The sequence below is a fragment of the Lissotriton vulgaris genome, chromosome 7 (assembly GCF_964263255.1).
Source record: "Lissotriton vulgaris chromosome 7, aLisVul1.2, whole genome shotgun sequence".
Taxonomy (NCBI): Eukaryota; Metazoa; Chordata; class Amphibia; order Caudata; family Salamandridae; genus Lissotriton; species Lissotriton vulgaris.
The window spans coordinates 253,157,888-253,185,737 of NC_141695.1; the positions used below are offsets into that span (position 1 = coordinate 253,157,888).

Sequence of the window (27,850 nt, forward strand, 5' to 3'; positions counted from 1 at the left end):
GAGTCGCGACCAGGTCTGCAGGCTCTCTTCTCCCGGGATCCAACTGCCGTTTTGGCTTCTCTGCTGCTGTTCTCTTCTCCCTCCTCCCTTCTCAAGTTTCCGCCCCCCTCCAGATGGCTCCTTGGGGTCCGGGGGCCGAGTGCTGGGCTTCTGGCCATTAGGCAGTTTCCCTTTGAAGTCCGGAGGTGGGAGGGATTCTCTGCTGCCCGGCCGGGATCGGGCCGGCCTGGCGGGAGGTGTTATCGAAACTCCTCTGCCCCATTCTGCTGGTCCAAGGCTCGCTTCCCAAAACTGGCCAGGGGGTGATGGGGGCTCTGGTCTCTCTGTGGTTGGGGCTCTGGGGGGCAGGGCGCTGGCTGGCATTACTTCCTAGCGGCGTCCCTGGTCCCTAGGCTTTCTGTTCTCGGGGAGAAAGGTGGGGGCTGTACTGGGGTGGCTAATGCTAATTGGGGACATAGGACAGGATTACGCTGGTGGGGGCCTTGCTCAGGTGTATGCAGGGCCACACCGAGTAGGTCAGGTCTTACAGTGAGGATTTAGTTGGCTTGAACTTTACTTCTGATGTTCTTTGAGGGATTGATATACTGTACAATAGGGGGCTTGCTCACTGACTTGATTAGTTGATGCTGAGGTGGGAACTGTTTTGCGCATGAGTGTCAAAGGAGGTTGGCTGGATGGGGTTGCTGAATACTAATGGTCCAATCCTTTGCTGGGGTTAATTGTATAATGTAAGCCTAGGCTGTTGATCGTCAGTTGAGGTGGGGAAAAGGCTTCTGTGGTTGGTGAACACTTTTGCGGGGGTGGTTGTGGCTGACATGTTGACAATTATTAGCTCTTCATTGGTTTGTAAATGACTGTTTCCAATAGTTCCAATTTCTTCCTGAGGTGCTAGATGAGGAGAATGCCTTGAAGCTTGAGGTGACTCAGTTTTTGTTGAACGTTTTACTTTTAAAGCTCCTTTTTGGGACGTTGGGGTCTGGACTGCTTGCAACTGACTGGTAGGTGCGGTGAGCGCTGTGCTCGAACCCTGTGCTGTTGCTGGTTTATTGTTTTAAAATAGTTGCAAATAGTTTGTTGGGCTCTTCTGTGAGCCTATTGTTGGATTTTCAAAGTCTTCTTTTTTCCTGTTTTGATAGCTGATGGGTGGATTGCTGCGGTGATTTGGCATTGGTAATTGTGTCAGTGGATACATTGGGGACTTCTGTTGGTTTGGGTAATGGTAAAAAAATGGTTGATAATTAATCAGTCGTGTGCTCAGGCTCCGGGTGTTCGTCCTGTTCAGGAGCCGGTGGCATGGGGTCGGGGAGCCTGGACGCTGGAATCCTCTGAATTTCTGTTAGTACTGATGACAGAAATTGAGCAGTGAGGAAAAAGAGTTAATGATAGGAGATCTGCAACATACTGAGCGAACTAGTTGCACTTGAGATTGAGCTTTTTGATCAATACCAACGGTGTACACAGCAAGGGTGTCTAATAGATCCACCTGTTGGTCCATTTTGTCTGAGTGGTAGTTCAGTGCTGACACTGTAGATTGAAGGGTTTGGAGGAGTTGTGACAATAGCTCATTTAGATCTGGAGATGAGGAGCTGACGATCGACCTGTTGCATTGTTTGTTTAAAAAGATAAGTCGAGCTGGGTATTAGGCATGGTGTTATGGCCCCAGCCTGTATTAATCTTTTGTTGACAACTGTTCGCAGTTAATGATGATAAGGTTGGAGATGACGTGGGGTTGCTTAGATGTTCGTTTGCCTGGATTGCAACTTGTGGGGTGAGGACTTTATTGAATGGGCCTTGAAGGTTTGGGACTTATTTGCTAAAGGAGAAAATTGGCTAGGGATCCAAACAGAGTGATGTTTTGGCAAGGTCGCCTTGCATCCAATAAAGGATGAAGGGGAACCAGAAGCCAATACATGAGAGATGTCGTCTTGTGGTTCAAAGGAGAACTTATCAAGAGCCTGGTCGAGAAAATGAGGCAATAGAGGGGCCTTCGGAGCTTCTTTTATTTGGGAATTGGCCCTTGTTGGAAGGCCTGGGAGAGATGAACTAAGGCCTGTGTGGTAAATTTTAATTACCTATGCGGAATTTATGCGGTAAATATCAATAAGAATAACTCAGATAAAAAGAAGAGACAGAATCGGGGGTAGTTGAGGTTTTAAAGGGGTTTTATTCCTTAAAAAGGAATTGGTTATTGGTTCGAACCAGGTAGCATGTGCAAGGGAACGGATAGGACATGTACAATGATTTATTAACAGAGTATCATTTATATAGTAAATGCATTTACAATAGAAATTGATGCAGGAGGCGTAACAGCTGAGAGAAACGAGATAAGAACATGTGTTCGTAACAGAAGGCGTGCACAAGGGCGTACACGAAGGTGTATGCTAGACAACGTCACTGAAAACGTAACGCAAGTAGGTGGATCCCTAGAAGAATCCTGCAGTGTCAGCAAAAACATGTGACAGAGATGCGCGCGCAGCAGTATGACGTGTAATTGACGTGCAACTGGAGGGTGAAGGGGACTTGACATTTAGCCCTACATGAGGAGACAGAAGTCTGGAGTGTCAGAACAACCTAAACCCAAATCATATCTTTATCTTGTGTTTAAGGAACTGTATTATCTAGAAGGAAAGGTCTCTCGGGCAGAGGCTATTCTACACTGACTGCTAGTGCGTGCATATGCAACTACGTGTCTACGTGTAAGGCAAGGGGCATGGGCCTACCATGGTAACGGGAGCTATGAATTACTTGCATGGAGACAGTGAGGCCGGGCCCTTTGCTCTGCAGCTGGGAAGGATGTTTTCCTAAACTACTAGACAGGAATGTATTTTCGAGGAGCGGAGCAGATAACTTGAAGGTTGAATACAGTCTTGGCAGGCAAGGCAGGCCGAGCTAGGCACCGCTCGTCACACAGGGAGTAAGTCAAGGGTCAGGAAGCAGCAGGCTGCGGCTTCCAGAGACAGAGGGCAGAAAAGGCTCGATGGCAGAAATCAGGGCCTAACTCGCCAGAGCTAGAAAACGTGGAAAGTGCACCATATAAAGACGTTGGCAAGGCATACTTAGGAACGGAATATCTGACCCATTCATGGTGGATCTGAAAGAGGACATGTTAACGTTGGACGCAAATGTATTTGCGTCTTCATAGCTGGATGTGGAGGGAACTTACATGTACTAGAAGCATGTACATGGAGCCGTTGGGGTCTACGATAGGGGACACAACTGACCATGAAAATTCATATTACCTCATTCCCTCCTTGTCCCCTACGGACCCTTCATGATATATCAATCCTCATTAATCTATCAATCTGTTCATGTAACATCATTTGCTCTTCTTTCTTCTTATATCGTTTTGAATGAAGACTTGAATGAGGAATACATGATGTGGCGCACAAGCCGCAAATCGCTGGCCCACATTGCAAACATAGGCAACAACTGAATACTATGAGAAGGGCAATACCTAGGAAGGATAGGACCTTCCATCCCCAGGCTGATAACACGCTCCAGAACCAACCGGACCAAGTCCAGGTGCCTGGATTCTGGTGTATCTGACTTGCAATCTTGTGAAGACGAGTAATGGCTTTATATACTGAAGGTGCGTTTTGTGGAATGAAAACACAGCAGCTCGATCCGATGACTCTACAGGCTCCGCCCCTATCGGCTAGGATGACGTCAAGGACGAGACGATTTTGAAGAACAACAATCCGCATCGCAGACTGCTCCTCTGTTAAGTTACCTAGGGCGGATGTAGTTTCATTCACTACTGCTTCAAGGGTTCTGGTTAATTTTCGTATCAGTTTACTATTAAAGACTGTACCTAAGTAGGGAAAGAAACCTTTATTGAAATCTGTATACTGCTCCCATGCCGTTTCAGTATAGTCGACAATCGGGAGATCTCTCTGTGGTCTATTGTGTACTAGATGGATGTCTCTATGATAATCAGGAGGGGCTAGGAAAACGGGTGGCAGAAGGAATGCAATGTAGCAGGTGCCATCCCAATCTAGAGGTAAACTTATATATGCGGTATGACCACAAACGAAATAGGAATGACGTGAAGCTTTAAATGTAGACTTGCCCTTATCACTAAATTCGATCACAGTAGTACATTTACTATGACCCAGGTGTACTGAACCATTCTTTCTGACACATAATTCACCTTTAACAGGTAGTACGGACATTGCAGGCAAGACTGGTTCGGATTCGGATTCAACATTCAGAATCATGAGGTTAAGTGTAAAATTACCTAATCCATATACTTCATTTTCTAGATCAGTTCCTGTTCTTTTGGGAAGACCCTCCTTGTCAGGGAAACATACTCTATGTAGAACTGTGTTCAGATTTCCCCATACCCAGTTGCCCTGGTAAACTACGGAATCTGAATCTAAGGAATTAATTAAACTAAACCATGCACCACATGAACCATTATGTGTGAATGGGTACGGAAAAAGAGGCAGAACTCCCTTGTATTTCTGATAGGGAGGGAGTCGGCCACATATCCAACAATTGGTAGCATTGCTGGTCTGATGGGAATGATGTAACATGCTAATGAATGTATTGTTGCGCAGCGCAAGTCTGTATGACAATTCATGCGGGGGTAATTCACTGAAAGAGTGCTCGACAGTGTCATTTGAAGAGGAATGTGCATGTTTGAAAATAGGGTAGTATACATGTAGCAGTACACTCGCAGCAATAATCATAAGACTTAGAAAAAACATAATCAATAAAGTCACAATACAGTGGCTGCGAAGAGATTTACAATATTCATGTTTCTTGAGCTGTTTCTGTCTATCTCTCTCTCTGTTGGGGTCTAGGGGATACATGTCAGAATCAGGTTTAACCGATTCACCTAGGGGAGGACTTAAACAATTAAACTGTCTGACTTGCTAGACCTCAATTTGGATTTATACTCCTCGGACGGAGTTTTCTCTATCAGGGGAAGTTTAGAGTCACTGAAATCTGGGCAGTCCTTAGAGGGGGAGGGCTGAGAGTCTGTAACTGGAAGCAGTCCATGAAATATCTTTACGTGGCTGGAGTGGAGCCACCCTTTGCGGCCCTCGACCTTGATTGCAGTCCTCGTGGTTAGCAGGACAAGTTTCGGCCCCTGCCAACGGGGCTCCAGCGGACTCCTCCGATCGAAGTTCCTGACGAGAATATGGTCCCCCGGAATGATCCCATGTGGCTTTACATCGGTGTTGTCGGGAAAGGCTGCAGCGACCTGTGAACGACATGATTGGAGTGCAGACATCAAGGAAGCAAGGTAATCTGTCAACATATTACAATCGACATCAGTAATCTTTCCGGGCAAAGGCGTCCCCCACATATTCGGTGGCCTACCAAAGACCACCTCATACGGGGATAGCCCTGTTCTGGAATGGGCGACCATCCTCATGTAAAAAAGGCCAACTGGCAAAGCTACGATCCAGTCGACACCCTTCTCCTTACAGATTTTTGCAAGACGAGTTTTCAGGATCTGATTGTGTCTCTCTACGAGACCTTCTGCTTCGGGATGTCGGACACAGTGGAACTTCCACTGGTAGCCGAGAAGGAGAGATACTTGCTTCATAAGCTCGGACGAGAATGGCTGACCGTTGTCTGAGTACACGACACGGGGAAAACCATATCTGGGGAAAAATTCACGAACCAGCTGTTTGGCAGTGGTCGGAGCAGTGTAATCTGGGACTGGATATGCTTCTGTCCAACGGGAAAGTGCACATACAACTACGAGGACATATTTGAAACCTCGACAACGTTCCATCTGGATATAATCCATCTGGAGGACTTCAAAAGGGTGATCGGGAGGATGAAATCCACCTTGCTCTACGGGAATGCTTTTACCAGGGTTGAACTGACAACAAATCATGCAAGTACGCACTTTCTGTTTGGCTGCTGCTCGTAAATGTTTATTGAACCAGAGATGTTGAATACTGTCTAACATAGCTTTTTCTCCTAAATGTGCAGGACTGTGTACGGTATTAATGATAACTTGAACCATAGAGTCGGGGAGAAACCATGTAGATTTTCCCTTCGTTATCCATCCTTGATCTGTCTGGACCCCTCCTAGTTCAGTCCATTTCTTGATTTCGTCCGGTGTAGCATGTGTCTGTATATCAATTACATCTAGGGCGGGATCCTTAACTGTCATACAATGTGTCGGTGTCTGAACTATAGTCTTTGTCAGATCAGTTGTGTGAGTCTGAGTCTGAGCTGTATGCTTGGCTGTGCGGTCTGCTAAGTCGTTACCCTGGGAAATGATATCTGTGACTTTGGTATGTGCCTTGCACTTCATGATGGATATCGCTGTAGGCAGATGTATTGCATCTAACAGAGTTCGGATGAGGGAACCGTGCTGAATTTTGGCTCCGTGAGAGGTCAAAAAACCTCTCTCTCGCCACAGGACACCAAAGTCGTGTACAACTCCGAATGCATAACGGGAATCTGTGTATATGTTAACTTTCTTATTCTTGGCTAGAATACAGGCTTGGGTCAGAGCAATGAGCTCTGCTGCTTGAGCTGACAAGGTGTCAATACAATTTGTTTCTATGACTTCAGTTTCTGTCGTGACTGCGTAAGCTGCCACTAAGTCCCCTGTACTTGTTCTCATGCATGAACCATCCACATAAAGTGTCAGGTCTGGATCTGGTAATGCGGTGTCTGTCAAGTCTTGTCTGGGTTTCGTCGTAATGGTAATGACCTCAATACAATCATGTGCCAATGGGTCTGTCTCACTTAATGGCAAAAGCGTAGCAGGGTTCAATGTGTTGCAGCGTCTGATTTCTATGTGTGGCTGAAACAATGTCAATTCATAACCTGTCAGTCTTGCTATAGTCAAGTGCTGGGTCTGTGTTCGGTTTAAAAGAGCTTCCACGGAGTGTGGAACTTGTACTGTCAACTGATGTCCTAGCACTATGGAATCACTTTGTCTGATTGCTAGGGCTGTTGCTGCTACTGATTTCAAGCACGCAGGCAGAGCCTGGGCTACTGGATCCAATGTACTAGAGAAATAAGCACACGGTTTGTGTGAACCTGCTTGATCCTGAGTGAGTACTGACAATGCAGTACCTTCACGTTCTGTGACAAAAAGTGTAAAAGGCTTGCTGTAACATGGTGTCGCTAAAACCGGTGCTTGACATAAGGCTTTCTTTAAGTCCTCAAAAGCTTGTGTATGTTCCTGAGTCCAAGGGAGGACAGTCGAAGATGCTGCCTCCTGAGTTGTTAACTGAATGAGTGGCTTTGCTAGAAATGCATACTGAGGAATCCATTGTCTACAGTAAGAAGTGAGGCCTATAAAGGCCCGTACCTCCTTTTGTGTCTTGGGTTGTGACATGTTTACAATTAACTGAATGCGGTCAGGTGTTAGCTGTCTCCCCCCTTTGGTCAGCAAGTGCCCAAGGTAAACAACTTGCTGAACACAGAATTGTAGCTTCGAAGGGGACACCTTGTGTCCCTTGTCATCCAGGAAATGCAAAACCGTCAGTGACGCTTGCTCACATTCGGGTTCGCTGCGGGCGGTGATCAGTAGATCATCGACATACTGTAACAGAGCAGTGTTGTCAGGCATGTGTATACTGTCTAGTTGTCTTTTCAGTGCTTGACTATAGATGCTGGGGCTTTCTGTGAATCCTTGAGGTGCGCGTGCAAATTTGAAGCTTCGTCCATTTAGACAGAATCCGAAAAGGTATTGGCTTTCCGGATCAATGGGGACGCTAAAGAAGGCGTTCTTCAGATCTATTACAGTAAAGAACGTGGCTTCGGAATCAATGGCAGTCAATAAAGACGAGATATCTGGGACCACAGGATACTGTGGTACGATGCATTTATTCAATTCGCGCAGATCGATAACTAATCGATAAACTGGGGGTGCATTTGGATCAGCACGTTTAAGAATTGGGATGATGGGGGAGTTACATAAATTCGAGTCGGTTTCTACAACCACTCCTTGTGCAATGAGCTCGTCAATGATTTTCAGTAAAGCCACTATAGCATCTGGTGGTAACTTGTATTGTCGGATTCGTGGTAAGACTACTCCTGGTCTAAGTGTGACTCGATATGGTGTAATGTGCATACAACCTACATCAGTGGGGCCTTGTGCCCATAAATGTGCAGGAACGTTCTGTAGTCTGGGATCAATATCTCTCAACACATAGTGACCCTTAAAGTCACGTAGCAACAGTCTCACTCCTTCCGGAGAGCAACATATCACAGCTCCTAGAGCTTTCAGTGTCTTGATGCCTAACAAGTTTTCTGGACATGATTTCGTTAACAATAAATCTGTCGTGCGAGACAATGGACCAACTAAAAGTGGTACTGGTTGTGATACTTCGTTTACAATAGGTTTGCCTGAAAATCCAAGGGAAACATTCTGTGAGCCTGAGAGGGGTGCCCCTGGAACCTCGTCATGACTTATAGTTGTCCTGCTTGCCCCTGTATCAATCAAAAACTTTCTATCTTTTCCTAACACTTGGCTGTGTACATAAGGACCCTCTTGATCTACAGGAACCTCAATAAGAGGCAAGCCGACTTCCCTCTCTAGGCTGTTTCATGTGTATCGCTGGTAATCGGGATAATCAGTTTGCGCATACTGGTACATCTGTTGTGTTGCATGTTGTGTTGCGGCAATGGGCTGTGGCTGTGGCACGGCTACGGTCTGTACTGTCTGTTGTGAAGCTTGCATAGGCTGGATATTCTGTGGTACTTGTTGTTGGGCCTGGTCCTGTCTAGGAGGACGCGGCCTTTCTTTAGTTTTACCTGTTGATATATTATGTTTCAAAACTGTACAATCGTTTACATAGTGACCTGGCTGTTTACAATAGTTGCATATCCCTGTAACAGGAGCTGCTGAATTACTGGACTGTGTCATACCCTTTTTCTGTCCGTCAGCTGGTACTGACTGAGCAACTAACATTTTCATTTTTGTGTCTTTCATACGTCTTTGTTCGTGATCATGTTCTTCTCTAATTCTATTCTGGTGGTACTGTAACATTTGTAACATTTGTGAAGGCGTGTTAGCTTGCCATGTGCTCTCGACTTTCAGAACACGATTCTTAACTTGGGGCAGGGAATTTTCGACCAATTTAGATACGAAAAGATGTGGATATGACTCGCTACTCGGTTTCAGGCCACTATTAATAACAAAACATTTCTCAAATCGGGAATAAAAATCACTAGTGTCTTCATCGGGTTTCTGTTTACAGGCTGAGATTGCATCCCAGTCCTCCTTTTTCGTTGCTAACAAACGTGGCAAGACTTGTACTAACAATCCTGGTAATGCTTTAGTTTTGTCCCCAAGCCCTAGGCCTGGGGTACGAGTATTTTCTTCGTTCTCTAATACAGCCCAATCAATCTTTGCCTCTCCCACCTCCCATTCTTTTTCCTTGAGTTTCTCGTAAATACCAGCAGGCAATAATACTTTCAATATTTTCATGATGTCGGGGTAGGTATAATCACCCATGAGTAACATATCTTTTATTTCACGGTGGAAACCTGCGGGATCTTTGTCATGACTAGGCACAAACTTCTTCATTTCTAACAGTTCCATTTTAGTTATGGGTGTGTACACAAACACACGTCTAAAAGTATTATCATCATTCTTGACTGGATGTACTTCTCGCAAGGGATTCTGTCTGTCTATGTAATACATTTTTCTTTCTGGAGGTGGAGCTGGAACAGACTGTGTGGTCAGAAAAGTACTGTATCTGTGCCGATGCTCTAGAATTATTTTAATTAAGTCGGTACCTAGACCTCTCCATCTGTTCGAGAGTAGCTCTATCAAAATATCAGGTAGGGGACCTGGATCAGAATGTTGGCTTTTATACAATATAAGGAGATGCTGAATCATGTATATTCCAGCTAATTTCTGTTCATCAGGGGAAAGATTTAAAAATGTTTGTGCTAAGCCATCATCACTATAAGTGTCAGAACTGTCAGCCCATTGGACTGCTGACCTGGCTAATTCTTGTTCATCCATGGAATTTAATACATGGTACCCCATTCGTTCTTGAAGTATTTTATCAGTAGCCTGAAATAGGTGTTCAGGAGTTTTTGGATTTGACATGGCTGTTTGAAAAAGTCTCTTACTTTCTGGGCGTACCGAACGCATTGCATTATTAAAAGGTCTTCCCTTACCTACATATGCTATCGTTTCTCTAGTTGGTAATTGTGATTGTCCTGTTGCAGTTTCTGGTGTTTCCTCCTCCCCTGAGGATTCAACCTTGTCTGAATCTATTTCTGTTTCTTGCGATCTTCTTTCATGTATTTTTATTACTGCATTTCTGATTCTTTGGTACATGTTCTTTATACAACTCTGTTTATCATGTTTCCCATCGGCTATATTCTGACCCCATTTATTGAGTGCTTTCATTTCTTCCTGGTCGACACCAGGCCTATCTTGTTCTCTTATTAGGCAGTTTATGAAAAACCGTAATATCTTGGCTTGAGTGTCAACTTTCTGGAAAGCCATGGCCTCGCCAATACTTTCATGACCTTCCCCCGTTTGAACGAAATGATATATTCTGTCTAGGTGTTCAACCATTCCTGGTAGTAACAGTAAAAAGTTGGTAACTCGTCGTAATCGTACTGATGCGAGCATCATTCTGTCGTCATTTTTACCGGGTACTGGATCATATCGACAGTCTGAAAGACGTTCTTTAAATATGTCATAATCGACTGATTGGGGTGTACGTTGTTGTGCTAGATCCCTATAAGTCAATCGGTGTGATTGTGGCGGTGTTTGAAAACCTGTCGCACCTCCCGAGGTGCCAGGACCAAAAGGATTGAATGGGTTAGTGATCGGAAGAATAGGTGCAGGAAGGGTTGAGGGAGCAGGTGCAGGTGGTGGAACGGGAGAAGGAGTCCGTTGCGGAGGTGGGAGTAGATGATTTCGGGGTGGAGTGCCATCAGCAGGTGGTGTGCGTGGTGGCGGAACATTAACATATTCGGGGGCTACATCGTCTAAATAGGAAGAAAGGAATATGTCTTTTGTGGCCTTGTGACGTACTTTAGTCGGGACCAATGGAGGTGGCAGATTCTTCGGTATTTCCGAAGTGGCCTTAGGTAAACCCTCGGCCAGAAGAGGATACATACCATTCATAAGAGCGTTTCGTTGTCGGTCTACTTGTTCTGTTTTTACTCGTATCCCCTCTTCAACTAATACATTTTCACGGGCTTTGTCTGAATCCTCTCTACTTTTCTCTGCTTTTCTGAGTGCTTTTTCTGTGCGTCTATGCGATTCTTTGCGCCATAGTTCAATGGCATCTTTCTGTGACTGTCTGGCTTTCTTTTTCCATAATGCTTCTTCTACTCTCATGATGCACTCGGCATCCCATGTCCCTGCAGCGGGCCACCTTTGATTCTCTGCTAAATCTTTAGTATAGTCTACCCACAAATCGAGATATAATACAGCGTCTAAGCCGTGCTTGTGGTACATAAAGTACCCTGGAGTGTCCCTGGGTGGAATGAGAACAGCTTCCTCTAGTATCCCTTTTCTAGTTCCTATCTGTCTCAGTTTAGAGAATAGCGGCATGTCTCAGTCGTACTACTTGGTACTTGATACTTACTTGAATTTGAACACAATTAATACAATGAGCACAGTAATATCGATCGAACAATCACTCATACCACGACATTAAAACACATTTAAACATTTTGAAAACGAACAATAATAATTAAAATGAAACTAGCTACCTCCATACTTGATATACTGCTAAACAGTACAGATACACTGCTAAACAGTGCAGACCGTGGCTGTGTACCCAACCCCGTCTTGACCGGGCACAAGTTAATGCACTCGTCTAGATGCGTCCCCAGCAACGGTACTCACCGGGAAGCACGGAACAGAAGGCCTCGGAAACTCGATACTGGACTGGACCCTGGACTCGACTGGACTGGACTCGACTCGGTTCGTGACGCAGGTACTTCGGAACTTCGGAACTGGTGGGCCTCCAAATACCTTGGACTTTGCTCTCTCAGCTAGGCTCTGGTCGGGATCCTCCGCACTCCTCACCGCCTCGTCTGGGTGTCGATCGCAGCCTCAGTCACCTCCGTTGGCCTGAGGGAGATACAGGAAATCCTGCGGGTACGCGTAGTTGTCCTTCACGGCTGTGGCAGGGGACCGGGCCTGCAACGCACCTCCGGCGCGTGGGGTGGGGGAGGGGTCCCTATTCGGGAGCCAATTATGTGGTAAATTTTAATTACCTATGCGGAATTTATGCGGTAAATATCAATAAGAATAACTCAGATAAAAAGAAGAGACAGAATCCGGGGTAGTTGAGGTTTTAAAGGGGTTTTATTCCTTAAAAAGGAATTGGTTATTGGTTCGAACCAGGTAGCATGTGCAAGGGAACGGATAGGACATGTACAATGATTTATTAACAGAGTATCATTTATATAGTAAATGCATTTACAATAGAAATTGATGCAGGAGGCGTAACAGCTGAGAGAAACGAGATAAGAACATGTGTTCGTAACAGAAGGCGTGCACAAGGGCGTACACGAAGGTGTATGCTAGACAACGTCACTGAAAACGTAACGCAAGTAGGTGGATCCCTAGAAGAATCCTGCAGTGTCAGCAAAAACATGTGACAGAGATGCGCGCGCAGCAGTATGACGTGTAATTGACGTGCAACTGGAGGGTGAAGGGGACTTGACATTTAGCCCTACATGAGGAGACAGAAGTCTGGAGTGTCAGAACAACCTAAACCCAAATCATATCTATATCTTGTGTTTAAGGAACTGTATTATCTAGAAGGAAAGGTCTCTCGGGCAGAGGCTATTCTACACTGACTGCTAGTGCGTGCATATGCAACTATGTGTCTACGTGTAAGGCAAGGGGCATGGGCCTACCATGGTAACGGGAGCTATGAATTACTTGCATGGAGACAGTGAGGCCGGGCCCTTTGCTCTGCAGCTGGGAAGGATGTTTTCCTAAACTACTAGACAGGAATGTATTTTCGAGGAGCGGAGCAGATAACTTGAAGGTTGAATACAGTCTTGGCAGGCAAGGCAGGCCGAGCTAGGCACCGCTCGTCACACAGGGAGTAAGTCAAGGGTCAGGAAGCAGCAGGCTGCGGCTTCCAGAGACAGAGGGCAGAAAAGGCTCGATGGCAGAAATCAGGGCCTAACTCGCCAGAGCTAGAAAACGTGGAAAGTGCACCATATAAAGACGTTGGCAAGGCATACCTAGGAACGGAATATCTGACCCATTCATGGTGGATCTGAAAGAGGACATGTTAACGTTGGACGCAAATGTATTTGCGTCTTCATAGCTGGATGTGGAGGGAACTTACATGTACTAGAAGCATGTACATGGAGCCGTTGGGGTCTACGATAGGGGACACAACTGGCCATGAAAATTCATATTACCTCACCTGGCTTGCCGGCGTACACATGGACCACGGGCTGGGCCAGTTTCTGGTGTGAGGATGGGGCTAGGGCTGAGGGTGAGTCGAGGGTATGTCAAGTGAGCTTGATCTGGACTTCAAAGCGGGTACAGAACTTCTGAAATAGTCCCTCAAAGGCATTTTTTAAATGAAGAAACTGTGATGGCTGAAAGGTTCGATTTCATGTAGTTGCAGTTTGGGCTTTCCTAGAGCACACCGACTCCTCCGGCTCCACTGGTCATTTGTTGTACGACGTAAGGTTGAACTTAAGGTGAAGACTGATGAGGTTGTAACTCGGGTGCTGTGTCTGAGGTGCTACCCGTTTGTGACTGTGGGTTCAATGATTTTGCCAGCTTTACAATTGGGGGTAAGTCCGCTGCTGCATCGTCAGCAACCCTCTTCTTGAGGCCTTTTTTTAAAAGATTGGGTGGGGCTTTCCTGGTTTTTCCTGATCTCATTGCTGAAAGACGTAAGGGTAAAGGGTAGGGGACAGAGAGTGGCCCGGGAGATGGTAATACCCCCCATACACCACCCACTGACCGAGACTGCGCCGCAAGGGCTACTCAGATTGTTCAGAAAGCCCAGAAAGCTCACCCAGGGGGACCGTGGCTCAACAATGCAGTGCAGGCTGTAAAAGATTGGTTAATATCCCCCCTTGATGCAGGTGAAGCAATGACTGCTGTTGGAAAAATGGCTGCAATAGTTGCGGTAGCTGTGGCTTGCAGTAATTGCTGGCTGGATGGCTGAGGCAGTTGGGGTGGCTGGAGGGAGAGGCTTCCGCTAAGGCAGCAACACCTCGTGTTCCTTGGCTACCCTGCTGGCAGCAACAGTGGCTGCAGCAATGGTGAATTTGGCGGCAGTTATGGTGACTTAGATGGCAAGGTTCCTGTTTGCTTTAAGTGGTGGCTCTTCTTTCTTGCACCAGTCATTAACTCCCTAACATTCAGCATGGATGGGTTGATAAGTTTATTTATTATATTTTGCAAAAATGACTTTGATGGCTACCGCAGCTGGGGAGATGGCAGTGGCAATGGGAGTGGCTGGAAGTGAAAGGCAGCTGGTGATGGTGGCGGGAGCAAGTGAGTCGGAGGCGTGCAGGAAGCAGGAAGCAGGTAGCGGGCAAATAGCAGACAGATGGCGGGAGAAAGGCAAGCTGGGCACGCTAGGCGGAATCACAGGCTGTACCTGATCTAATCGGGCTGCCTCTGCGATCTGCCAAGGGCTGGCACTCACTGTGGCCGCCAACTGATTGCAGCCATGCTTACCTCTGGAGCTCTGGTCTCGGCTCCGGCTGATCCGCCTACTGAGGTCCTGAGGAATTGCCATCACGGCAGGAAACATGTCAACCCAACTAGAGGGTAGTAGTTAATATGCTCAGATAGTTTCAGGGCATTTATCTCCCCTCCCACCTTTTAATCAAGGGAGTCTACCACGCGAATAAATTAGATTGTGGACTGACCTACCTTTTTTAACTTCACCTTTATCACGTCACGACCACACCCCCCGCCCTCTCACACGCATGCACCATATGGCCGGAACAAAAGATCTCCGATAAAGAGCCCCGGTTTCGGGAGCCCGTCAGACATTGCAGCGCCAGTCTGATGAGGAGCAGAACCCATATGATGAAGCATGACACCTAGCTTGCTGGGTGTGTGAGGGTTTTACTTTCAACAAGGGGATTCCCCCCTCTTTCTAATACTTGCACTTCTTCACTCTTCCCGGGGAACTTTGTACCCTCTTTGTGTTACTAGCGCGCTGCTCACCCTGAAGGGTCTCAAGGCGCTGGGGGAGAGGGGTCCGTTACTGCTCAAAAAGCCAGGTCTTGAGTTGCTTCCTGAAGGAGAGATGGTCCTGGGTTAGCCGAAGCGGCTCATATTGGCAATATAAAGCATCTCCAACAATTTTCATTACCTCAGTAGGGAATCAAGATACATTTGTAAATAACAACCTGACCACTTAAGCCTCAGGTTTACCACCCCTGGACCTAAGGATATCATTCTAGAGCAATGTTGTTTTGAACCTGATGTCTGGACAGGAGACCAATCAGGTAGGCCCTCTGGGGTCAGACCCCAGGACAAGGAGATGGGCAGAAAGCCACATCCTTTAGGGACTGTGTGCTAAACTGTCAAAGTGGGACAATCAATCAATCAATCAAGGATTTTTCAAATCATCTATGTGGGTCTCAAGGCACTGGGGTTAATAACTGATAAGTGTTGAAGTATTCATTTGAGCATTCAGGTCTTGAGCATGTTCTTGAATTCCCAGAGTGATGAGGCGATCATCAGGTGAATGGGAAGGTTGTTTCAGGGTTTGGACACTAGGTGTGAGAAGGAGTATCCTCTGCTGTTGCTTATGAGGAAGTGGGAGGCAGATTGTAGGTGTCTAGTCAGTTGATGGAAGTTCATGCATTTGTTAATGTATGCTGGTCCTTCATTGTTCAGAGTTGTTAATGCATGGGTCAACATCTTGAAATGGCATCTCTTCTGGATCAGAAGCCAGTATAGCTTATTGAGAGCCGTCTTGTCTGAGTTGAACTTGAGACAGTTGTCCTTCATCCAGTTCGCAATGTTGATCAAACATTTGTGGAAGTTGGCCCAGGTGATAGGGGGGTTTTCTGACAGTGACAGAATGGTCTGGGTGTTGTTGGCGTACAAGATGATGTTGAGTCCATGAAATATGATGGTGTTGGCCAGGTGGGTCATGTATGGGTGGGGCTGAGAGAGGACTCATGGGTGATGCTGCAGGTGATCTTCTTGGGTTCCAAAGTAAATGGAGGGAGTGAGTCTCTGTGTTCTTCAGGTGAGGTGTGAAGTGATCCATTTGAGGGCATCTCCCTGGATTCTGATGTGGAGTCTGTTGATCAAGATGTGGCAGGCGATAATATAAAAAGCAGCTGATAGGTCCAACAGGATGAGGGCTGCCATTTCGCCGAGGTCAAGGATATTCCTGATGTTGTTAGTGGCTGCAATCAAGGCAGTCTCTGTGCTTTGTTTGGCACAGAATATGGATTTAGAGGTGTCCAGGAGGTTGTTTTGTTCCAGGTGTTGGGTGGGTTGGTGGTTGATTACCTTCTAGAGGAAGTTTTGCAAAAAAGGGGAGCAAGGAGTTGGGCCAGTAGTTGTTGGGTTATGCTGGGTCGGAGGATGGTTTCTTTAGGAGGGAACTAACTTAAGCATGCTTACAGTCCTCTGGGAAAAAAGGTACAGGTGATGGACATGTTCAGGACTTTCTTGAACTCCTCATCAATCGTCTAGCTCTTGAGGTTGAAAATGTGGTGTGAGCATGGGTTTGTGGGTCCTTCTGAGTGTACAAAGCTCATGATGGAGATTGTGAAATCAGGCTGATGATGTTGGCAGCAAGTGATTTGAAGTTTTTGTCAATAGCTGCAGTCATGGAAGAAGTTCGCCAGGGTGTCACACAGTTCTTGGGAGGGGGGATGCCATTCTCAGCAGCTGCGGGGTTGGACAAATTGCTTCATTATGGAGAAGAGCTCCTTGCTGTGGTTTGTGCTGGCTTCTATGTGGTCTTCTAAGGCATTTTTCTTTGTTTCTTTCAGAAGGCTTGAAACAGGTTGAATGCTCTCTTGAAGATGGCACAGTCTCCTGTCTCTTTACTGATGCACCACTATCTTTCTAGTTGCCCGAAATAACATTTGGTGGATTTTACTTCTCCGTGACCCAGCTGGCTCTTCTAGCAGGTATTTTGTATTTGGCAGGTTTGGTGGGGCAACTGTGTCGGTGCTATCTGTGAAACCCTGAGAAAAGCTCTTCACAGCTTGTTCTACGTTGGATGTTTCGTCTGGGCGGTGGAAGTTGAGAGCGTTGTTCCTCTGGTCTTCTTATATTTTTTCTAATTTCTGCCCATGGAGCTGGGGGGTATAGTGCTAGTGTTGGTAGGTCCTGAGATGGTGAAGTGGCCACTGCAGTGGTCAGTCCAGGTTAGCTGTGAGATACGGCTGTACTTGGTTTTGCCACTGAACTTGAATATAGGGTCAAGTGTGTGTCTTGCGATGTGGGTGGGGTCGGTGACAATTTGAGGCCGATGTTGTTCATGCTTTCCAGGAGGTTGGTTGTGTCACTGAAGTCATTGAGGTGGAAGTTAAATTCCCCTAGGAAGAAGTAATGATCTGAGTCGATGGCGATTGGGACAATGAGGTCAGGGATGGCACTCAATCAATCAATCATTTGTAAAGCGCACTACATACCCGCAAGGGTCTCAAGGCACTGATGGGGTGCTACTGATCGAACAGCCAGGTCTTGAGTATCCTCGTAAAGAAAAGCAGGTCTTGGGTCTGTCGTAGGCTCAGTGGTAGGGTGTTCCATGTCTTGGCGGCGAGGTGGGAGAAGGATCTCCCATTGGTGGTTGTTCTTTGGATGCACGGGACAGTGGCGAGTGAGAGATTGGCAGAGTGTATCTGGCAGTTGGGGATGTAGAAGGAGAGCCGTCTGGGCCGGTCTTGTGGAGTGTCTTGTGTGCGTGGGTGAGGAGCTTGAAGGATATCCTCTTGTTGACGGGGAACCAGTGCAGGTGAGGGGGGGTGATGTGGCTATGGCGTGATAAGTTGAGGATCAGTCGTGCTGAGGCATTTGGATGAGTTGTAGTTGTTTGATGAGCTTGGTCGGAGCTCCTGCATAGAGGGCATTTCCATAGTCGAGTCTGCTGCTGACGAGGGCCTGGGTGACTGTCTTTCTGGTATCTGTCGGGATCCATCTGTAGATCTTGCAGAGCTTGCGGAGGGTGTTGAAGCAGGAGGAGGCAATGGCGTTGACTTGCTTGGTCATTGAGAGCGTTGAGACGAGGATGATTCCCAGGTTGCGTGCGTGGTTGGTGGGTGTCGGGGCTGCCACCAGTGCAGTCGGCCACCAGGAGTCATCCCAGGCTGAAGGGTTGGAGCCGAGGATGAGGACCTCTGTCTTGTCCAAGTTCAGCTTCATCCAGTTGGCAACGGCCTTCATTTCTTTATGGCGGTTGGCTTTGGCAGTGATGAGGTCCTTGGTAAGGGAGAGGATCAGCCGAGTGTCGTCGGCGTAGGAGATTATGTTGAGGTCGTGCTGTCGGGGACGTGTGTGAGTGGGGTCATGTAAATGTTGAACAGTGTCGGCTGAGGGAGGATCCCTGGGGTAGGCCACAGGTGATCTCTGAGGCTTTGGAACGGAATGGAAAAAGGCAGACGCTCTGGGTTCAGCCGGAGAGGAAAGAGGTGGTCCAATCCAGAGCCTTGTCTTGGGTCCCTGCGGCGTGGAGGCATGCGCGTAGTGTGCGGTGGCAAACAGTATCAAAGGCGGCAGAGAGGTCTAGGAGGATGAGTGCTGCGGTCTCGCCATTGTACAGCAGGGTCCTGATGGCATCGGTGGTGGCGATGAGGGCAGTCTTGTGCTGTGGTTGCTGCGGAACCCTGACTGGGAAGGGTCCAGGATTCTGTTTTCTTCGAGGTATCAGGTAAGCTGTCTGTTGACGGTTTTCTCAATGACCTTAACCGGGAAGGGGAGCAGAGAGATGGGCCGGAAGTTCTTGAAAGCATTGCAAAAGCAGGGGCATGGTCTTTGTGGTCTATAGGTGAGGGTGCCTCTGATGGTGCTTTTTCCGTTTGTGTGAAGTTAGAAGTTTAGATGCTCCATTAACGAGGTCGAGTCATCTAAAGAGGTCCTGCAATGTATGGTATCCTTGTTTATGATGGCAATCCCCCCTTTTGATGCAGAGGCAAGGGTTTAGTACCAATCATCAAAATAGGGAGGAGGAATTGATGTCCATTCAGTTCCCCAAGACAAATCCAAAAAATCAATGAGAGAATGGACACTTGTAAATCTGTTACAGTAGGTTTGCTTAGATCACCCTCATAAACGCTATGTTAGTCTTGGTTGCGGTTTATATCATTTCTACGCCCCACATATGCGTTGTGCCATTTATCTTTGGGTTTTCTAAAGACGTGCTATATGCCTGCCTCAAGCCTGTGGCAACCTCTGGTGTAGCGTAGTAGTGTCCAGAGATATATGCAGATACCCCCACAAAGAAGGTTATTTAAAAAGTCAAGGCTACATCCCATAGGAAACTTTAATTGTTATAGGCATCAGTTCTGATGGACTGTACCCTTGTCAAAAGGAGTGTGGGTGCAGTGTTACGTGACCCAGGAAAAGGGTAGGCCTAGTTCTGTTTAGTCCATGTAGGTGATTAGTGACCTAGATGCATCCAACATAGTACCAGCAGTTAGCCAACATAAGGTCTAGGGTAGTCGATAACTAGTGACTAGGGTGTCTGGTCTGAAAACCTTTCCCCTTGTAATTGATGACAAGGTAAGGAATACCCATGTATAGTGGCTATCACTTCCCAGTAAGAATCAGCAGGCCACGGTGTATGTGAGGAGATGGTGCTGACCATCCAATCTTCCTGGATTTTTTGCTTATTGGTCACCTGTTTTTCTAAACTTTTTCTTCTCTACTAATAAACCCATTTCTTACTTTTAAATCCATAATTAATATTGATTTAATTAATATGCCCCAAGCATATGTTAATTTAGAGTGGCCATCCTCAGTAATCAGGTAATTGAAAGCATTTTTGGTGGGGCACTAGAGGCATCGATTACATTAATATCAAGCTTCCTAGAGAGTGCACTGTTAGGTCTCTAAAAGCCTATGCCTTGCACAAAATTTGAAATTGTTTTTTCATAAGTAAACCCATCTTTTCTCTTCTTTCCTAGAGTTGGCCATGCAGAGAATTTGCCATTAGAAGATAGCTCAGTAGATCTGATCACTACTTCTGTTGCTGCTCACTGGTTCAACATAGAGGAGTTTTTAAGAGAATCAGATCGTGTCCTCAAACCCAACGGCTGCCTGGCGATGTACTCTTTGCATCCACATTATAATCTTTACTACAAAGATTGCTCTGAACTTATAACTGATGCTTTCAATGAGGTGAGTACTGAAACAATCATCAAAATTGTACAATTTTTAAATATGATTGCACATATTAGACTCAGGAAGTAGCCTCAAAGTTATGGCTACTAATCTTGATCTTAGGTTTTAGGTTCCAGCACTCATGTAATTTTGAAGTCATGTGAATAGAAGTAACTAGGAGGGGCATAGACTTGTATTAAATATAAACTAAGGGGCATATTTATGAGAACTGATGCATCACTGTGTTGCTGCAGAATCACACCAGAAAACGTTGCACTGCCATATGTTACTATGAACTGACCAGAATGTACGTATTTATGGTATGGAGCACCATAGCATAAGGTCTCAAGGAGCATCAAAAATATTTATGAATCAGTGGGAAGGATGGCACAAGTTCTATAATTCATCTGATCCCAATGTGACACAAAGCTGATTTGCAGGTTGTAAAGCAATATTTATATGCAATAAATCAGCTGTGTGTCACATAGGAATGCATTGTGTGGTGCAAAGCCTCTAAAAGCGATGCATTGCAAACTAAAAAATCTTTGCAATTCAACATACGCAAGAAATGGAGGGAGCAGTAAGCACAAGCAGTGAAGGCAACAACCCCAACACCAGCCAAGATGAACAGACAGAATCACAGGGGAAGGGCAATTTCAGTGAGTAGAACCAAATGTTAATAACGGAGGTAATCAAAAAAGAGCCAACAGTGTAGTGGTAAGTAATGGAATGGAATGTGGTTGCCCGATAATCAACTTCTCACCAATGTGGGAATCCAGGTCACAGGTGCTGAGTTTGTGAAGGATCACCAATTAGGATCATGTGCAGGCCTGAGCTTAGTTCATGGAGTTTTGCTATGATAACTCTACAAAGTGACAAAAAAACCCTGTGGAGTTTCGCAAGTGGCAGAGTGCTGTGCGAACTGCCGCTCACGCTGGTTTTCCTGCTGCTCAGGTAGAAATTCTACCTGACCAGTAGCTCGCGCTCGCAAACATACTGTTCGTGAGCGCGAGCATGGAAAAAACTCTGCTGCACTAGGTGGAGCTGAGTTTTCTGCACACCGCGCGCTCACCAATGTGCAGAAAACTCTGCGAATGCAGCGTATTTCACCGCCTAGGCCTAATCCTTGAAGATCGACATGTACAGTCACTAGCATTCAACCATATTGCATGCAGCTGTCCTGATGTGTTGGCTAAGCTTTCACAGGTCTTGCCTGCCATGTTAGAGATCACACTACCTCCTGTCTTGTACAAATTAATATTGGGGTTGGGGTGAATTCAAGTTATGAACACCACAGGTCCATGAGTGTTTATTGGAAGCATAGATGGTATGTGAGCTTGAAGGGCACCTGGTAGTGCACTGCCATGTAGGTGTAGATGAGCACATTGAACTGCTGTGTGTTTGAATGGGGAGCCATCGAAGCTTAAAGAGGAAAGTGTGAAGTATGTGCCACAAGGTAGCCTGACTGATAATCATGCACTGTTGTCCTTGATAGTTTCCCTCTTGTGTATCAGAGGTGAAGAGGCGCCATAGAGGAAGGCATTGGTAAACTATATTCTCCATGTGATATGTATCTGGGTGATGATGTAGCAGGACTCAGGAGGGAGCCATAGGAAGAAATGTCTGACAATGCTACATTTTTAAAGCAGGAGGATGTGAAACAAACTGAGAAGTAACAGGGTGAGCTAGGTGTCGAGGATGATGGGCAGGTTTTAATGATGGTTGGTGGTTGATGTGTTTAAGCCTAGTCTTGTGGGCAGCCAGGGTAGGTACATATTTCAGAATACTCTCACCACCATTGTGTGAGAATCTGTATGAGCCATGGCTCTCACATACAAGTCTGCATGTTGGTCAATTTTATAAGGTAACAAATGTTGGTGGTGTTGTTGTCGTCAGAGAGTCTATAAATGATCTGGCTGTCATCAGTGTATGAGAGAAAGTTAAGTCTCTGGGTCTGAATGATGATAGCCAGATGAGTAATGTACACCTGTAAGTGAGTATGGCTGAGTGAAGCGATTTCTACTACTTTGCTGAAGCGCAACTTGGATGATGAGGAAATGGAGTGAGCTTCAGTGGTTGCATATTTGCAGGTGCTATGGCATGTAACCCTTTCAGAGATGGTGCCCAGTGCCTATTGTTCTGGACTCTGGAGATGACTGTGTGTACTTGGACGCTACAGTAGTCCACATAAATAAATAGAATATGCTAAGTACATGACCTTGCAACTACTAATGAACAGTGGTATACTGCTTAGGTAAAATGGTGCCACTCAGGATAATAAAAATGCATAAACCATACGACAATGCATTTGAAAGCTCATTAGTCACTTTGTATTCAAATATACCATTTTTCATCTCAAAAAAGTTCAATGCTTAAAAAACAACTGACAATGGGATTAATTAAGGACACAAGGACTAGTGGGAAATCAGACAAACATTCATTCACTCATCCAAACTTACTCTTTTTACAACCTACTTCAAACATTCAACCTGCTGGATACAGGCCTAACAAGAGGAAATCAATACACCACTTGAGGAACAACTGGACTGCCAACACAAGAGATTTACACCATTAATTATTCTATATGCACCCTGTATTAATCAATTCAACTAGGTCCCTTAATCGCAAAATAAAGACAATAACTCAGAGTGACACTGTCATAACTAATTGGCAAAAGAACTGTTTGGCAGAACCGATGGTCTACACGTTTCGAATCCCTTTGATCTTGGGATTCTCCTCAGGACCACAAAAATCTGTAATGAAAAAAGAAGAATATGTCTGACCAAATCCTATTCAAAATACCACAAAGCGCTAACCACTTGGCTGCCACTTCAGCTTACCTGTACAACAGATATCACAATGTCTTAATTCCAAGATGCTCACCTCCCCAAAGGTCTCTTTCAACCTTGGAGATGACTGTCCATCTCAAGTCACTTACACTATGACCCTTCTTTATCCAATGGTTCACAAGTGGAGCTGTCTCAACGTTGGTTTTGATTCTTGATTTGTGTTGGGAGATTCTTTGGCGTACTTCTTGGTTTGTTTTATCAATGTAGAGCCTTCCACATGGGCATGTTATACCATAGATTACGTTTTTAGTTTTACAATTACTGAACGTCTCATGTTTCCAAACAAATTCCATGGTGTTTGAACAAAGAGCCTTTTACCGTGAGTTCACAACAAACACACATTCCACATTTGTGGTGGCCTAAAATGGGTGCAAGGCCCATTAGTTGTCTTAATGTCAGTTTTGGATCCTTTTGAATGGCCGCCCTTACAATGTGGTTAGATACACTGCTTTCTTTCTTAAATGCAAAAAGCGGTGGAGAAACTAAGCCCTCATCTAGATTCTTGATGAGGTGCCAGTTTTGGGAAATCACTTTTCTCAATGTATTCGAATTAGGGCAAAATGTAGTAACACAGACTTGACGTTGCATTAGAGGTTTATTCTTTCTTTCAAGGAGGGACTCCCTTGGGGTCCATCGTGCATGCTTCATCGCATTTTTTACTAGTTTTTTCGGGTGCCCTCGTTCCCGCAGTTTATCTGCTAGCTTGCTTGCATGCAGATTGTACTCTTCTTTATAGAAGCAATTTCTACGAATTCTTAAAAACTGTCCATAAGGCAAATTTTCTCATAGACTCCTTGAGTGATTGCTGGAAAATAACAGGGCTTTATTCCTGTCAGTGGGTTTTGTATATAATGTTGTAACCAAACCCTCTTCAGCAGGATAAACCTCGACGTCCAACAAAGATATTTTATTTGCTGAGTGTTGGATACTAAATTTAATGTCTGCTATACTTGCATTGAGCCAGTCATAGAAAAGCATCAGTTGTTCCTCTCCTCCTGTCCACACCATGAAAATATCATCGATAAAACGTAGCCAAGTTGTAATATACTGTGAGAATGGATTATTGCTATGGATAAATATATCCGCATACATTGCCATGAATAATACTGCCAGCTCTTGGGCAAATGGGCACTGCATCGCCACTCCTTTCACTTGGAAGAAGAAGTCGTTCCCGAATGTAAAGTAATTTTTCTTGAGGGCAAATGAGGCCAGATCTGCTATAAATTGCGTGGGCACCTCAACAGGTCTTGTTCTTTTCTCCAAGTAATGGGAGAGAACTGCCTCTGCTTCATCCTGTGGAATTTGGGTATATAGCGAAGTAACATCTAATGTTACCATTAGATCTTTCCCTTTATCAAATCTCACTTCCTCCAGTTTATTGATGAAGTCTGTAGTATTTTGGAGATAGGAGATGACTTCAGTCATGAAATCTGTTAAAAAACACTCCACGTATTTTGAAATGGGTTCTAACAAAGATTCACACCCGGAGACACTAGGTCTCCCGGGCTGTTTTTTTTTCATTTTTATGAATCTTTGGCAGTATATAAAATACCGGCACTCTTGGATGTTTGTTTTGAAGGAAAATATATTCCTTAGGGCCCAGGAATCCTAGTTCAAATCCTTCCTTTAAGATAGTAAATAATAGATTTTGAAGTTCCAAGGTCGGATCTTTTAAGATCTTCTTGTAACAGGTTGGATCAATAAGTATTCTCAGGACCTCAGTAGTGTATTCAGTAGTTCCCCATACTACAATTGAGCCCCCTTTATCCGCCTGCCTAATTACCACAGTAGAATCATTCTTTAGTGTGACCAACGCTTCTCTTTGATCTTTTGAGATGTTATGTTTCACATAATTTTTGCTTCTTTCCATCTCTGGGATAGCTGATAGCACCGTTTTTTAAAAAGAACCACTTCTTTCAGTATTCTATTTCCCGGTGGACAAAAGGTTGACTTTTTCCGTAAACCTGTGACTTCCAATGGTGTCTTTGTTTGATTGTCCGAAAAGAACATTGTTAATCTAATTTTACAACAGAATTCAATGTACTCGGTTTTCATTTTAACAAAATCTGTCCTTTTAGATGGAACAAAAGAGAGCCCTTTGGCGAGAATGCTTTCTTCTGCAGCCGTCAAAACTTTTGTAGACAAATTGAAAATGGGAGACACCACTAATTTTTGTAATGTTGTCTTCGGGTTGTCATCTCCCAAGGTTGAGTGCTGTATCCCACCCGGCCCCTTGGTCCGGGCTGGCCCTTTCCTAAAAAAGAAGAAGAATTGGATGGGTGTTCCGGTTGTTGTTGTTGGTTCCATTTTCGATTCCTATTCGTGCGACTGTCGCTATTGTCTGTTTCCCCTCCAGATGACAATGAGGTGTCCAAAAAGGAAATACATTTATTCTGTGATTTACCCTGATTGTTCCCGATTTTTCGTGCTGAAAATAAATTTGCTGAGAGGTAAGCAGATTTTTATGGTTTCTGGTTACTGGCAATACGTGCAAAGAAACAGGTTTTCATTTTGACCTGTTATTTGTTTAATAGCACAAAAACGTTACAAAGAAACAGAGGATCGAAAAGAAAGACAGACCTCCTCACGCCGGCGGGCGGCTGGAGGTAAGAGGTTTTTCAACTTCACTATTGCCAAAAGTAAATATTAAGACATTGCAAATCCAACCGTTGGCTTGAAGAGGCTACAATTTTTGGTTTCTTTATCATTTTTTCAACAAGGCGCTGATGCTGCTCCTCGCCTCCTTTGAGGCATTAAAGCTTTTCCACCAAAAGGAAGCCGTCCATAAATGAACACTGTGAAATATAAATAGGTTAGCCTATGAGTAATAGATGCTGAAGATCGAAAAACCTGGATATGGTTGCTAAATAAACTGACTTACGTTTCGGTTTTATTCTTTCTGGCTATCCTTCTACCCCTTCCCTCCTCTTTTACAGAATTATTGGGAAAGAGCATCTTGGAATTAAGACATTGTGATATCTGTTGTACTGGTAAGCTGAAGTGGCTGCCAAGTGGTTAGCGCTTTGTGGTATTTTGAATAAGATTTGGTCAGACATATTCTTCTTTTTTCAATACAGATTTTTGTGGTCCTGAGGAGAATCCCAAGATCAAAGGGATTTGAAATGCGTAGACCATCGGTTTTGCCAAACAGTTCTTTTGCCAATTAGTTGTGATGGTGTCACTCTGAACTTTGAGGGACTTACTGGAGGTAACAGAAGGGGTTTCTAGTGCTAGGAGGCTATTTTGCAGAGTGGTAGGGAGGGGGCATAGCCTCTGAAGATCTATCAGCAATACCACTATGTCATTTACTTGAGGTAACAGAGGTCTGGTAGGTCACCAAGGACCCTCAGCAATTAAGGGGACTTCAACCCCCAACCAACAGTGTACTAGGAGGCATGTTTTCAGAGTGGTAAAAAAACGGGGCAAGGATCTATAGTTTTATGTATTTTAATTTGTTATGCCTTGTGGGGAGTGAGGACGCATGGCCCACCTTTCTGGGTCGATTTTGTGCCTGGACACCCAATCACCTTTGGCCCGGCCTACATATGAATAAAAAAATAATATATAAATATACATATATTACCAACTAGTGGTCACAAGTAGGTAGTTATAGTTAGGACCTCGCTTCTATTCAAAAAGTGTTTTTTCTTTTGCTAATATCTTTGGTGACACTTGACGAATCTTCGCAAAATGTTCAAAACTAATGGCCCGCCCTGGTCAGCTCCTGTCTTGAAAGTGGGGGCAGAGAAGAAGGGGGGGTTCCAAAAGCATTTCCTCAATGTTAATTTCCATAGGAAACGTTTCTTGCTGCTACAGCCCGAACGGCTGAATTACACCATATTTGGCAGAGTGTACTCTTTGCTTTAAACTGTGTAAATCTATTCAGTAGTTCCTGAGAAATTCACAAAAAAAAAAAATAAAAATATATATATATATATATACATAACTGTTTACCGTGGAGGATAGGCAAGCCTTCCAGATCACAAGCTTGTCTCTATTTGGCTGCCAACTCTTCAAACAAAGAAGTGTTGGCAGCCATTTTGTGACTCTATAAAACTGAGTCACAAGCAGAAAGGGAAGAAAATGATAACAAGAAGAAAAGGGGGCAGGGTAGAAACACCCTGACCCCCTAGGCTTGATCAGTCCAAACGTTCATTAAAAAAAAATATATTTTGGCAGGATTTGCGTACGGTGAGTGAATCCCGCCGAAATCCTTTTTTGAAAAACAAAGCGCGATCTCCCGCGTTTCATTGCTTACAGGCACCCGAGTGGATGAGGTCCTGGGGGCAATATATGATTGTTTTGCGGGTCCCAAAAAGGTCCCCGCAGTCTCAGGGACTCCCACCTCCCTGGGGCTCTGTTATTAATATGCGGGGGTGCCCGGCCCCTGTTGCAGCCCCGGGGCTTTTCTTGAAAAATGCATTTAGGAGGCTTCTTCCCCCCAAAGCTGCCCCGGAGACTGCCACCTCCCTGGGGCATTCTGTAATTATGAGCGGGGGGCCTTGCTGGCCATCCTTAGCCCTGGGGATCACCACCCCAAGGTTTAAATATCATTAAACAAAGTGTTGGGGGCGTATGCCCCTCCCCAAACTTTCCCAGGGACCACCACCTTCCCAGGGCAAACTTAAAATATGGGCAGGGGTTCCTTTGTGGACCCCCAACCCCCAGGACCACTATCTCCCCAGGGTTCAATGATGATGGGAGGGGGCTGCGCGGCCCCCTCCAGGAACCCTCCATGGCCCTG

At 45.3% G+C, this 27,850-nt stretch overlaps 1 protein-coding gene across 1 annotated transcript in view; it reads left to right on the forward strand.

The window, feature by feature from the left end:
- LOC147701319 (putative methyltransferase DDB_G0268948) overlaps positions 1-27,850 on the forward strand; it is a 339,388-nt gene that overhangs the window by 172,604 nt on the left and 138,934 nt on the right. The window contains exon 5 of the mRNA XM_086928627.1: positions 20,062-20,275. Within this exon, the coding sequence (XP_086784753.1) occupies positions 20,062-20,275 (214 nt within the window). The remainder of the gene's footprint in view (positions 1-20,061; positions 20,276-27,850) is intronic.